This window comes from Podarcis cretensis, assembly GCF_951804945.1.
Source record: "Podarcis cretensis genome assembly, chromosome: Z".
NCBI lineage: Eukaryota > Metazoa > Chordata > Lepidosauria > Squamata > Lacertidae > Podarcis > Podarcis cretensis.
In genome coordinates this window covers 48,090,034-48,103,373 of record NC_137184.1, presented here as the reverse complement: position 1 = coordinate 48,103,373, position 13,340 = coordinate 48,090,034, and the positions used below count along the sequence as shown (strand labels likewise).

At 45.4% G+C, this 13,340-nt stretch overlaps 1 protein-coding gene across 1 annotated transcript; it reads right to left on the bottom strand.

The window, feature by feature from the left end:
• Positions 1-1,042: 1,042 nt before the first annotated feature.
• On the bottom strand, positions 1,043-8,641 carry LOC307207775 (uncharacterized protein). Its single transcript, XM_079961836.1, has 6 exons — positions 8,581-8,641; positions 5,619-5,704; positions 5,252-5,396; positions 3,225-3,292; positions 2,399-2,549; positions 1,043-1,829 (listed from the first exon to the last, which is right to left on the bottom strand). Exons 2-6 carry the CDS (start codon positions 5,670-5,672, stop codon positions 1,606-1,608), a joined length of 642 nt encoding a protein of 213 aa, XP_079817962.1. The 5' UTR covers positions 5,673-5,704; positions 8,581-8,641; the 3' UTR covers positions 1,043-1,605.
• Between the last annotated feature and the right edge of the window lie 4,699 nt (positions 8,642-13,340).

Below are 13,340 nucleotides of genomic sequence, written 5' to 3'. Positions count from 1 at the left end.
GCGGCCAGAGGCCTTAGAAGTATTTTTTGGCACATTCCCAACCCCAACCCCCCAATTAGATGGGAATGTGTTGGAAACTAGATGGTTGGACTGAGACACCCTAGAGAAACTTCCCCCATCAACTACTGAACGGCTGTTTATGTAACAGCACAGGAACAAGAGGAAGGTTCAACATTCCCAGGAATGTGAGTCAATCAAAAACTGAAACTGCCTGGGGAAATTGAAAGAATGATTCATGGAAGAATCCTTGCACTGCCCAGATCCAGGAATTTTGGAAGAAGGAGGTGGACGACAGTGGCCTTGAGTATCTCATAAGTAACAGCAAGTCCTGTTGCCTCTCATCTGAAGAGCAGAGCGGTTGCGGTTTTCCTCCCCATCTCGGCACTGGGCTGAGCAAAGAGATTTCAAGCACTCTGCCCATCCCAGCGCTGTGATGGGGAGAAAATTGTCCCCCCAGGCCCTTGTCCTTTGCTGAGGATTTGACAGGAGAGGGGTTGCCAGCTGGTCACTGTGGTGCTCTGATGTGTGCATGTGAGGTGGGAGTTGGCAGTGACCACAGCCATCACTGACACACTAGCCCCAGATGGGAGGCAGGGGGCCCTTTGGCTGCGGGAAAAAGGGTTGGTCACTGCTGCCATCTCTAATCCCAGTGAACCCAGACATGTTCTGCACCGTAATGCAAAGCGGTCTGTGCATCCTCCTCTGCTGCGCCATCTCCATTGTGGGTTTCTATCACAGCGTCAGAAACCCAAGGCAGAAACCCAAGGCAACCCCCCAGATGGTGCTGAACTGCAACTCACCAACAGCCCCAGGAACACAGCTGATAACCAGAGGCGGGTGCTACAGATTCACAACATCTGGATGATGCTCCCCACACCTGCTTTAAAGTGTTGCTCTCAGCTGGGGTCAGGGAGGGTCACAACAGAAGCACTCTCAACATATTCAGTTAACTATTTTATTTATTAATAAAGGAATATATACCACTGAATGACAAGATGTATAAGTGCACCCATATACCATTGTGGGAGGTGTGCCCGCCTGGTGGAATGAAACAGCAGGCGTTTAAAAGTTGGCACAGAAAGCACCCTCTTAATCTCTATTGACAAGGAGTTCCACAGGTCTGGGCTGATGACTCTAAAGGCTCGGTTTCTCATTGCTGTCAATGGAGCCTCCACAATTCAGGGAATATAAATGCATGCCCCAGAAATTTAAGAAATGAGCTCTCAGGTGCATGCTTGGGTGAAAAGTGGGTCCTGCGTCTCAAAAGGCTAAACTTTAAGGGACAGTGGCTACCAGATTCCAAAGAACCAGTTCTGTCCGGGGGGAAGGAGGGAAGGCAGAAACCTCAACAGGATCCTGAGAATACTTCTCTGGATAGCTATGGCAAGGACTGCAATAAAACAGTGATATATGAAAGGAAGGAGCAACAAGTGATTTCTTAGCAGCAAGCTAAAGCCAAGTGCTGCTGATCTTCAGAAACCTTTTCACAGACTGTGCTCAAAAGACTAATCTCTATTCAGTACAAATACACATGATATTGCTAAACTTTTAAAATAATTATAGGAATATAACTGATAAGAGAAATATAAATGAAAATATATTCCCTCAGTTTTCTTTGTTTTTCTTCTTCGGGGGCTCCTCCTTCTCTTCCTCCTCTTCCTTCTCTTCCTCCTCTTCTTCCTTCTCCTCTTCTTCCTCCTTCTCTTCCTCCTCTTCCTCCTCTTCTTCTTCCTCCTCTTCTTCTTCCTCCTCCTCCTCCTCCTCCTCCTTCTCTTCTTCTTCTTCCTCTTCCTCCTCCTCCTCTTCCTCCTCCTCAAGTGAAAGAATAGCTGAGGGAAAAGCCAAAGAACTACCGGTTAAAATTGGTATATGGCATGTACAACCATAAACTGTATTTTCACAGACCCTCCAAATGTCCTATTTCCCAGGGATGTCCCTGATTTAGAGAAGCCATCCCAGTTTCCAGTTAGATTCCAGAATGTCCCACTTTTCCTTAGGATGACCCTATTTTCATCAGAGAAATGTTGGAGGGTATGTTTCCATTATGCTGTACTTTCATTTTTTATGGCAAAAAATGGACACACAAGGAAGACAGGAAATCCTGGCCCCAAGGAAGACTGCAAACCTTGGTGCCCTTCAGAGGCACATGCGCAGTCTGCTACTGGCCTCTGGCCTCCTGGGGGGAGGGATGCCACCCCTTCCACGCAGCGAAGGCGACCCTGGCATGGCTACCAGCTCCCCACAAAGGCACACTGAACTGGGCTCCAGACTGTGGTGGGACTCCCCTAAGCCCCAGCCAGCATGGCCAGCGCTCATCATGGATGATGGGACTTGAAACCCAACATCATTGGGAGGACCATGTCCCCGGAATTTGTGAAGACAGGTTTCTCAAAAGTACCTTCTGCTTGTGGTTCCTGGGGTATTGCTGACAGCTGCTGGAGTTTTTCTTCAAGCTCCTGGAGGTTCATAAGAAATACTTGCGCAGCCATAAGTACTGTTTCTGCCGCCGTCTTAAGGCCATTGAGCGCCTCCTTCATGTTTGCAACATCCTGGAGAGAACAGACACTTCCTGGTAGACATTTACTCCAGACATTTACAGAAGGCACAGAGGCACTGGTTGAAGAAGTTGGGAATGAGCAGACAGTGCTATTACTGAGAAGGAGCTCCACCCCAGGGTGCTAAAGGCATCACAGGCAACACCCAGAGAGCTCTTTTCCTAGCCTGCAGGTGCCAGAAGGCCAAGCGCTGGTATTACAGCAGTGGTACTTCAGAGCTGCTCTGGATTCTGGGTATATAAATGGCATTGCCTGAAGTTTTGGATTGTGCTCTGCATTAGCAGAGAGGCTCTACCTAGCTGCAAATGAAGCACATTTCAGCTATTATAGAAACCATTTTTCCATGTATGCTTGTTCAGGACCTATGTGAACTAGACAGCTACTGCTTTAAATTGGCCCTTTTTCTGGCAATTTAAACGATCCAACCAGATTAAGTTAACCTGCCACCCACCCTAGGGTTGCCATACATCCAGAATTTCCCAGACATACATGGAATACTGCTGTAGGAAGCAGTGTCTGGGCAGAAATTGGCAAAATGTCCAGAAAAATCCACACGTATGGCAACCTGTGTCAGCAGTGCTGTTTTTGGTGATTTTACTATAAAAAAGCTCAAAGACGTCCATTTTTTTGCGATTTCCCCCAAAAGCTCAGCAACTCTTCTGGGCTTACCTCAGCAGATATCACAGCAAAACTTGGATGATCCCCATTGATTGTCACCTTGGATCTCATGGCCTCAACTGAATACAAAACAAGTTATTTTACATCTCCATTCCAACATAAAACTAAAGCCTAGAGCTTTATTCTCCCCCTCATCTGGAATATGCTCCATAGCTGTCAACGTTTCCCTTTTTTAAAGGGAAATTTCCTTATTCTGAATAGGATTCCTTGCAATAAAAGGGAAAAGTTGACAGCTATGATATGGTCACTTCCAGTCCCCTCCCAGCCAAAGCAGTTTCCCCCTCTGTCATGCAGTGCTAGGATACCTCATGTTTTTCAGCCGTAGAGGACGGCTTGTATGACAGTTTTTTTCTGTGGAGTGCTGCCTCCCTCTGCTGGTGTAAGCTGTTTCTCCAGCAGAAAAAAGGCTTCCTGGTAGATTGGAAGTGGCCATTCCTGAATTCCCTAGGCAAGCATGCATGCCACACCTCAGCCAAAAGAGCTGATATAACTCAGGAAAAGAAAGGAGCATCTGTGCATGTCATTCCGGTCAAGTTGGCACCGAAGTGGGACTTGTTCATCTGAGCTCCACAGGTGGTTTTTTTTAATTGTTTGACTGGGTTGTTTGCTGTTTTTTCTTTAATTTGGGGTAAGGCCTTTTTATGTGCCCTTTCAATCCCCAAGAGCCAGCATTGTAAATCAGTTTTAAGGGAGTCTTACAACCACACCTGCCGCCACCCCCCACATCATCATCAGTTACACATACAGGCTTTTAAAACTTTGTAAATATCTTTTAAAAAGGTTAACCTTGTAATTCCTAAATAATTTTAAATATTTTTAAATACTTTTAAATTCTTTTTAAAATTGTGCCTTTTAACATTTATGTAAATGATGCAATAAAGGAACCAAAATGGCCAGATTTTTCCCCTGTTTCAGTTTCATAGCATAATGTATCCATTTTGCTACATGCCAACGATACAGTGTTGTTAGCACAAACACAAGTGGGTATGAGGTACTAAAGAACTTTGGGACACTGGGTCATAACAAACATTTGAATACAAATTGTACCAAGACAAAAGCCGTTGTATTGGGGGCACAGCCCAAGAAGCATAAATGGCTCCTAAATGGACAGTCAATTGAACAAGTGAGGCATTTCAACTATTTGAGGATTTGGTTCTCTAATAGGAGTACTGGGTCGCATCAGATGACAGCCTCGGTCTTGAGGGCATCAAGATCTGCATAAGCAATTCTTAGCTTTGCCAGATCTGAAGGCGGCAGTAGGGTTGCCCCTGCTCTGAGAAGATATACAGTGGTACCTTGGAAGTCAAACGGAATCCATTCCAGAAGTCCGTTCAACTTCCAAAACATTTGGAAACCAAGGCACGGCTTCCGATTGGCTGTGGAAGCTCCGTCGGACATTCGGCTTCCAAAAATAGTTTGCAAACTGGAACAGTCACTTCTGGGATGCAAGGTACGACTGTATTGGTAAAGTGCACCCACAGTTAACATGTGGGGAAGGAGGAGAATGATGGGAGCAAATCGGGAGAGACAGAGAAGCCATGAGGGAATGCACCAGATCCAACCCCAAGCAACCCCAGCAACTGGAACAAAAGAACAGAGGAACCGCGCAGGGGTTAACCAGCCAGGGGAAAGAAAGGCATGGGCCCTCCTCTGCTAGTGCAGGGGCCACAGCAAAAAAGACAAGTTTTATTTTATTTTATTTTCAGTCCATTTCTTATCAATATTTTAAAACCCTTTGAAGGACTGTAATGGCGGCACCCATGGAAGGGGCCTGAACCATTGGAGCCCATTTCCTGGAACCACCACCTCAACCCTGATCTAGAGACCCGATGCCAAGCCCTGGCATGGCTACCAACTGCCCACAAAGGCGCACTGAACTGGGCTCCAGACTGTGGTGGGACTCCCCTAAGCCCCAGCCAACATGGCCAGTGCTCATCATGGATGATGGGACTTGAAACCCAACATCATTGGGAGGACCATGTCCCTGGAATTTGTGAAGACAGGATTCTCAAAAATACCTCTTGCTTGTTGGAGTGTTGCTAGCATCTGCTGGAGTTTGTCTTCAAGCTCCTGGAGCTTCCCAAAAAATGCTTCAACTTGCTTTAATACTGCTTTCACCGCCGTCTTAAGGCCATTGAGCGCCTCCTTCATGTTTTCAAGGACCTGGAGAGGACAGACACTTCCTGGTAGACATTTACTCCAGACATTTACAGAAGGCATAGAGGCACTGGTTGAAGAAGTTGGGAATGAGCAGACAGTGCTATTACTGAGAAGGAGCTCCACCCCAGGGTGCTAAAGGCATCACAGGCTCTACTTAGTTGCAAATGAAGCACATTTCAGTTATTATAGAAACCAGTCATCTGCCAACTACCCTTCTGGCCTTACCTGAGCAGCAAGTGCAGCTTGTCCTGGATTACCGTTGATCCCTTCACCCTCCATCAAGCTCCCCAGTGTGGATCTGTTGTCCTGACCTGAATACAAAAGAAGTGATTTTACATTTCCATTCCAACATGAAACGAAAGCCCAGAGCCTGGCTTCATGCTCCCCCTCATCTGGAATATGGTCCCTCCCAGCCCAAGGATCTCCTTGCAGAGGACTGCTTGTATGACAGAGGGTGTTTCTGTGGAGCCACCTCTCCAGCAGAAAAATGCCTCAGCCTGGTAAGATACCTGTATTTTTCGCTCTATAAGACGCACCAGACCATAAAACGCTCCTAGTTTTTGGAGGAGGAAAACAAAAAAAATAATATTCTGAATCCCAGAAGCCAGAACAGCAAGAGGGATCACTGTGCAGTGAAAGCAGCAATCCCTCTTGCTGTTCTGGCTTCTGGGATAGCTGCGCAGCCTGCATTCACTCCATAAGACGCACACACATTTCTCCTTACTTTTTAGGAGGGAAAAAGTGAGTCTTATAGAGCAAAAAATACAGTACTTTCTGCAATGGGAAAAAGTAGCAATGACTCCATTGCTAAAGCTTTTAGGTGTGGTCTTCAACATGTTTGAATTAAATTCCAATTCTCTTTTAAAATCAGATCATTAGGAAGAAAAGGAAAGAAAGGAGGAGGAGGGAGGAGATCACTACCAAAGCAGGGTATTAGGCCAGGGGCATTTTGAGAGGAAAGGGCATTATTTAAAACAATGAAATGCTATCTATCTATTTGAACAACACCTGTAAAACACTTTTTAAAGAATTGAAATCATCACAATATATACATACAATTAAATAATCCACCTAACAGAGCAACTTTATGTAAAAATAGCTCAACCAATATAAAACTTAAATCTATTATTCAGAAAAGCGACCAACCACAACAGCACAGTTTTATAAACTGACCATTCAGTCAACACCCCGGAGACATTGAAAAAAAATCACCCCAAAGGGAGTTGAATTATCAAAGCAAGTCTTACTTATACTCTTTGCCATGTATCTCATACAAATTGCAATAAGAATAAAAATAATTTATTTATACCCCGCCCATCTGGCTGGGTTTCCCCAGCCATTCTGGGCAGCTTCCAACAAAATATTAAAATACAAAAGTCCTTCAGATATTAAAAGCTTCCCTAAACAGACCTGCCTTCAAATGGCAGAAACACATGCAGCCTCCTGGTGTTAAATATCAACAATATGGAAAAAGCTTCCTTCTGTGTTAGCTTTGTTGTTTGTTGCAAAGTAATTCCCAAGAATAAGGCCAGAGTAGGTCTTTTTACTCCTGGGGAAATGACCAGCAATTTCACTTTAAATGCAGCAGAAGGCAGAGGCACAGGAGCTGCTATGAAACAGGCGATCCTCAAATCACAATACAGGGATGGAATCAATCCTTTTGCTTCAGTAAAAACCTCAAGGGTCGTAGGTTGTGGTTAAATGAACTGGATGGTGTTACTAAGGATCTAAAAAATGAAACACCTTTTTCAATTTGAAAACTGTTTAATGATCTTTACCTATCCTGGGAACAGTACACGGCAGTGATGGGCAATTCCACCGACCCTCCTCCTCTGCTCAAAATGCATACAGACCCATCAGCCTTCCCTTTCTCCATTTATCATTGCCGTACTTCTCTCTGTGCTCACCAGGATGTTACAATAAGTAAAATCAACTCCTGTCTCCGAATTATACACTAGAACACCTGAAATATTATTGTGCTCTGTGCCTGAAGGCAGAAATGGGCAGCGAAGGCAATACAATCCCATTTACTCGGCTTTCTAGTCTCTCTTTCCATAGTCTCTCTTTCGCTTCCTGACCTAACGTTTGCCTCGCTTAACATAATTAATTAGTAAGTGAAGTTTTTACTCTTCCATTCAAGCAGTACAGGAAGTAAGAACGTGTAAAAAGGAATTCTATTTCTAGAATTCCCAACTCCTGACATAAAACAGGATAAAGTTTGCCTTTAAATACTACGCGTTAGAAACAGAATTTTAAGGGGCAGTCTTTTCTGGCAAAGCCAAATAAAGCTACTGACCCATTTCTAAGTCCTAAAATCCACAATTTCTCTGGATACCTGAAAAACCCAGTGGTGTATGTTGCCTTTCCAAAGTTCAAACCACGTGCAAGGCAGCTTACAAAAAATAAAATATTATATATTTTGTGCAAACACAGCAAAACTAGTCATAAACAATGAACAAAATGTCAAAAGGTACACAACGAAATTGGAAAAAATCCACGTAAATCATAATATTCCACATAAATCGTATGATCCAAAATAAAGATGTAAAAAGTTAACATCAGCAACAGCAAAAATCCCCGCCACCCGCTCCCCCGAAAAAGAACCGAGCCCTCTTTTATAAATTGTAAAAGAGAAAACCACTGGAAATTGTAACCTTCCACTATTAATTGTTCCCTTGTTTTAATTTTACAATCTCCTCGTTTCGACTTTAAGAACTCTCGACAGGTTAACCATTTCTCTTTATCCGTCACCCCTTTTCTGTAAAAAGCGGCTTCTGGTGAAACCCAAAATGGAGTCTTTGCGCATAAACTAACTTTATATCTATTTCCAGATTCTTAACACGCCACGCACGTCTAACAGAGTGGTTCTTAAAGTGCGCAATTACTTTAATTTTATCTACCACAAATATCCAAGCCATCTAACCCTTAAATCCCAACCTTCTAATTCCCAAAGTCTCTTATTTCTCAATATCCCCCATTCCGTTAACCGCGCCAAGTTGCAACAAGCTGTAAAACAGAAGTCTAAAACGCAAGCTTTCCTTCGCATCTCGCAGAACTTTAAATGTAATTCGTGGTTTTTTTCACCTGTCCTACAAACCTAGGTCTTTTTGCCGCTTAAATGGTAAATCAGTAGTCAACCCGTACTTTTTGGAAAAAGTTGTGTGGGGATCACAGAAAACCTACCTACCGAATAAGACGAATGGGAGTTTCTGTCGCTTTCTGCAAGCAACGCCACCCGAATTCCCACCTGGGATGAGTCGCTGAGGCGTCGGAGAAAGACTGGGGCGGGCGGCAAGTGGGAGGGGAAGTCGTGCGCTTGTGTCCCGTGAGAAAAGCGCTGATCCTCCCAGGAGGCAGCCTGCTTGCAGACAAGGGGGCAGAGCCGGGGGCGGGCAGAGATGCAGCCTGGCCTTGGGGTGCCCGCCTCTGCCCGTGCGCTCTGCCGCGGGGCTCTTGCTAACGGGCTGGTTTCTGTGTCAAAGGGTGCTGGATGCTCGTCCTCAAGGTGGCTGCTAACTGCGCTGGTGGCGCTTGGCTCTTTCTCTCTTCCCTGGTTGAGAGGTGGAATACCAGGTGTGCTGGGCTGCCTCTAAGCCCATCAAGGCCACAGGATGCTAGCACGACTCATCCCGGCTTTCTCATCTGAGGGGGAAAAGTGTGTGTGTGTGTGTGTGTTTAATCTTAACCGCCATCCTGCTGGCTTTGGCAGCTTCACTGGGCTATACCGGGCCAGTCCCTTACCAACCACTTAGCCTACCTCACAGGGTTGTGGTGAAGATGCAATCGGGGGAAACACCTGAGGCTTTGCTTCTGGATGTGTAGAACCCTGGCATGCTGCAGGCAGTGGAACGCCCATGGATGGGCCAAGAGAGGGGGCACAATGCAATAGTGGAGACTGAAGGGAGGACAATGAAAGTGAAGCAACATGGACACAGAAAGAGAGAGAGAGAGAGAGAGAGAGAGAGAGAGTTGAGCAAAATCCAGAGAGAGGAAGGAGCGAGAGAGCATCACAGGCGCCAGCTCTCACAGGCCCAGGTCCCCTTGGGCCCCTTCCACAATAAAATATTTGAGGGGGACGGGCCCCCCAAGTTGATGTGCACTGCCATTCAAATGGTGTGCATGCACCATGTCATGTGATTGATTATGTGGGGTGGGGGTATTTTATTCAAGTTGGCACCCTGGAGGGCACAAAAAGAATGAGGAGAACCAAACGGCATTTGGAAAGGGAGGGGGAGTGACTCCTGGGGTTCAGCCCCAGATCTCTGGAGCGGAAAGGCTCTTGGGCGTGAATATGAAAGACAGCACCTGGCAGAATAGGTCAAACCGAGCCAGTACAGATGGACCTGACTATTAGTTTGCTTCCTATGCCAACTGCCTTTTCGGGCACCTCAGAGGTGGCAGAGAGAGGCAGGAGAGAGATTCCAGCCTCTACAGAAGCCTGCACCCCTTTCCTCCATGTCCCCACCCCAACTCTTAGGACCAGAAGCAAGAGACAGCTTTGCTGAGCACATGCCCCTTCCCAGGGAGATGCAACTCTGCACTACTGTTCCCTGAATAGCTCCTGAAGCAGCCACACTCCAGGCTCTTATTGTCACAGCCCTGCAGGATCAGACCAAGGCCCATCTAGTCCAGCTCTCAGCAGCCCAGCAGATGTCCAAGGGAAGCCCCAAGCAGACTCCAAATGCAGCCCCACTCTCCCCACTTGGAACGCCCGCAACTGGTATGCAGAGGCAGACTGCCTCTGCGGCTGGAGGTGCAACGTGGTCTAACCATCCATGAATTTGACTAATCTTCTCTTAAAGCCATCCCTGTTAATATCTCTGGAAGGAGGTAATTTCAGTGTCACTAGGCACTGTGTGTCTGACCTGAATCTTCCAACATTCAGCTTTCTTAAAGAGATCCAGGTTCTGGTATGAGGGAGAAAGCATCGCTCTGCACCTTTCCCACATCATGCATACTTCTATGATGTCCCCACTTTCCCCCTCTCGCAAAGCCCCAAAGCCTCCTACATTGTAAGCCTTCCTTACAGGGGAATCATCAGAACCACCTGTGCTGCAGAGCTTCTGGCTGAAAGGCGACTCATGGAGATTTGCAATGACTGCTGCAATGCACCCCTAATGATTCAGATTGTATCATTATAGCGTCATTGTGTTGATTTGTTGTTGATATATTAAATTTGTATAATCTTAGAAGCGGTGTGGCTGTGAGTACCATGAAGGGAGCCTGCACTTTGTGATTTGCCAGGGCACTACTGCAGGTTAAAAAGGAGGAAGAGGCAAAGATCCTTTCCCCAGTAAAACATGTTTGCACCCAGGGTGTTTCCAGACTGTCAGTATTTTGTGGAAGGGATTCAGGTCCAGCCCAGAACTTCAGCTTTTCCAGTGAGAATGGATTAAAGCACTCTGACCATTCCCTTAGCATAATCTAACCACTGTGTTACGTTTTGGGCAAGCAAGACATGAACACAAAACGAACATGTGGTCATCTCCTCTGGAGGAACCCCTGAACTATAAATATATTTTGTATTTATAATCTTTTGTATTGGCATCCCAGAACTGTGAAGGTTGCCTCAACTGTTGAGCAGCACAGCTAAGGAAGAAGGAGTGGCGTGTCTCCGGGGGGAGCATAGCTCCCATTCCCTTCCAAACACACAGAAAGGACAGTGTGGTGGCACCCAGGGAATAGTTGCAGGAGCCGGATGGCTGGCTGAAACACACACCATTGCACTATTATTTGAATGGGATTCAATCTGAATCAGCCAGTTAGTGAACTTGGTGCTCCTGTGCAACCAACCCACTACAAAATTGCTCTTCCCCGCACACTTCCAGGTCCCCCCAGCTGGGCTTTTTGCAAGAGGAAAAGTGATAGGTAAATGCCCTGGAAAGCTTGATACATGTAGTATCACCACCCCACAAACAAATCAGGATGAATGCTCAATAAACAGGTCACCTGGAAGGATCTTTCTGCATATTCTTCCTTCTGAGCACCTCACAAGTAGCATACTGCATGCACTTTGTCCCCTGAACTTCTATATTATACACACATGTGTGAGTCTAGGCAACCCAGTCATTGTTTAAATGAGGTCATCCAGAGTTTTGGAGTACATTGTCAGCAATACGTTGCTGATTCACAGCTCTACTTCATCTTTACATCTGTGGCTGCGGCAGAGGGTTCAATGTTTTAATCTAATGGCCAGCTCTAATGGCCAGACCGTGGGAAATGAGCTCCCTGCATTTTCTTCCTCCTTAACACCCAGAAGTAGACCCAAATTTCTATTTCATACACACAAGCACATATGCACACATGCTGCAGGCTACCCCAATCTCTGAGCAACACGAGGTTCCAGGGCTTCCAGGCACTTTCCCAGGATTCCTGTTTCCTTCAGAATGAGGCACAGCAGAGCCGTGCATTGTATATTATGTTGAAATCTTTTAATAAAAATTGATTTTTAAAAAAGAATTTGGAGAAAGGGTTAGCGTCCTTGAGGTCCTGAACATCTGCAGGGGGGCGGGTGCTGTAGCATGAGAAGTTTTTATCTCACTCAGTTTCCAGACAAAACAAAATCAGGCAGAAGCACAAGAATGATGCAAGCAGAGAGTTAGACCTTCACCACTTTGGATTCAGTTTCAACAGAGCTCATTTTAATTTAATGTAATTTAATTCATCCTATATCATTTCTACCCCAGTAGATTGTCAAAAAAACGTAAAGCAAGTTTACAAAAACTCCTCATGGAAATGTTTAATGATCCAGTGAAATACAGGCACACATTTCAAAATATTGCCATGACCATTAAACTCAGCAGTAAGCAAAAGGCTTTCCACACCCTGCAGCCTTCCACATGTCTTCCAAAGGCCCCTAAACCTGAAGGCCTTACGGAGGTGTGAGGCAGAGTACAGTGAAGGCAGCTGCCTGGGTCCCTAGGCAGGGAGTTCCAAAGTGTTAGTGCTGTTGCACTAAAATATAGATTTCTTGCAAGTGTGGAATGAGTCTTACGTGGCAGCTGTAACAGTCCCAGTTGTGCAGGTTGAGTAGGCACACAGGGCGTAAGGCAATCCCTCAAGTGTAGAAGATGCCAAGCCACCATCCTGAAGCAGGGTATCGAAACAAATGAAGCAATAGAAGCAATACCCCTGAACCCTGGAAGGAAAACATCTGGAAGTACAGATATCAGAGAACAAATGACTCATAACATTGATTGTGACATATTACAGGGAAACTCAGTTGCCCGGCAAACTTTGGCCCAGGGAAAAGGATAGAATTAGATGTTGATACCAAACTTGTATTTGTCAACCACCCAAAACTGAAGGCCTTTCTATCATAGACAGACCACATAATGTGTCTTCTGAACATCCTAAATGATATGCTGCCACATGTAGTAAAGCCAAACGACATTGCTTCTATAATTTATACTATGATGGTTATTTGGTAGAAACAATGGTTACCTTTCAAGATCAGAACCTGGCTAAACTTATCCATAAGACATCTATTCCTGAAGAAAAGAATAATAATACCAAGACTTTTCAAAAATAGGTTACCAATGACCCTATTCTCTGCTGCCAAGAGGGACAAATCAATGAGAAATGAGGAACAGGAAAAATTTAGGAAGGGGCACTGGTCCCAAAAAGCCTGTTCGACCATCATAAACAAGAGACTCTAAAATCAAAAAGGAAAGGTGCACCCTTATATGGTTTGCATCATCCCGCAAATGAGCGGAAGGATAATCTCTCTCCAGAAGAAAATGCTCTAATAAGTCATTTTTGGACATTACCTTCCTTAGCACAAATCAAAATTTTAGAAAGACAACACTTAGAAACAGATTAACTGGAAAGGACAAATGTAAGGATGCCAGAGAGGAGGATCCAGCAGTCGACCAGACTCCTTCCAAAAAGGTTCCCATGGGGGAAGAGTTCCCTTCTCAGGCACACAACTTGGCAGTCTGTCACCCT

What these genes read in the sequence shown, in the direction of transcription:
- LOC307207775 (XM_079961836.1), bottom strand. Translation starts at nt 5,672, where the DNA reads ATGGAGGGTGAAGGGATCAACGGTAATCCAGGACAAGCTGCACTTGCT. An exon ending in TTGCTGTGATATCTGCTGAG is followed by an intron (nt 2,550 to 3,224) that starts GTAAGCCCAGAA and finishes TGTTCTCTCCAG; the next exon opens with GATGTTGCAAACATGAAGGA. An exon ending in CCAGGAACCACAAGCAGAAG is followed by an intron (nt 1,830 to 2,398) that starts GTACTTTTGAGA and finishes CTTTTCCCTCAG; the next exon opens with CTATTCTTTCACTTGAGGAG.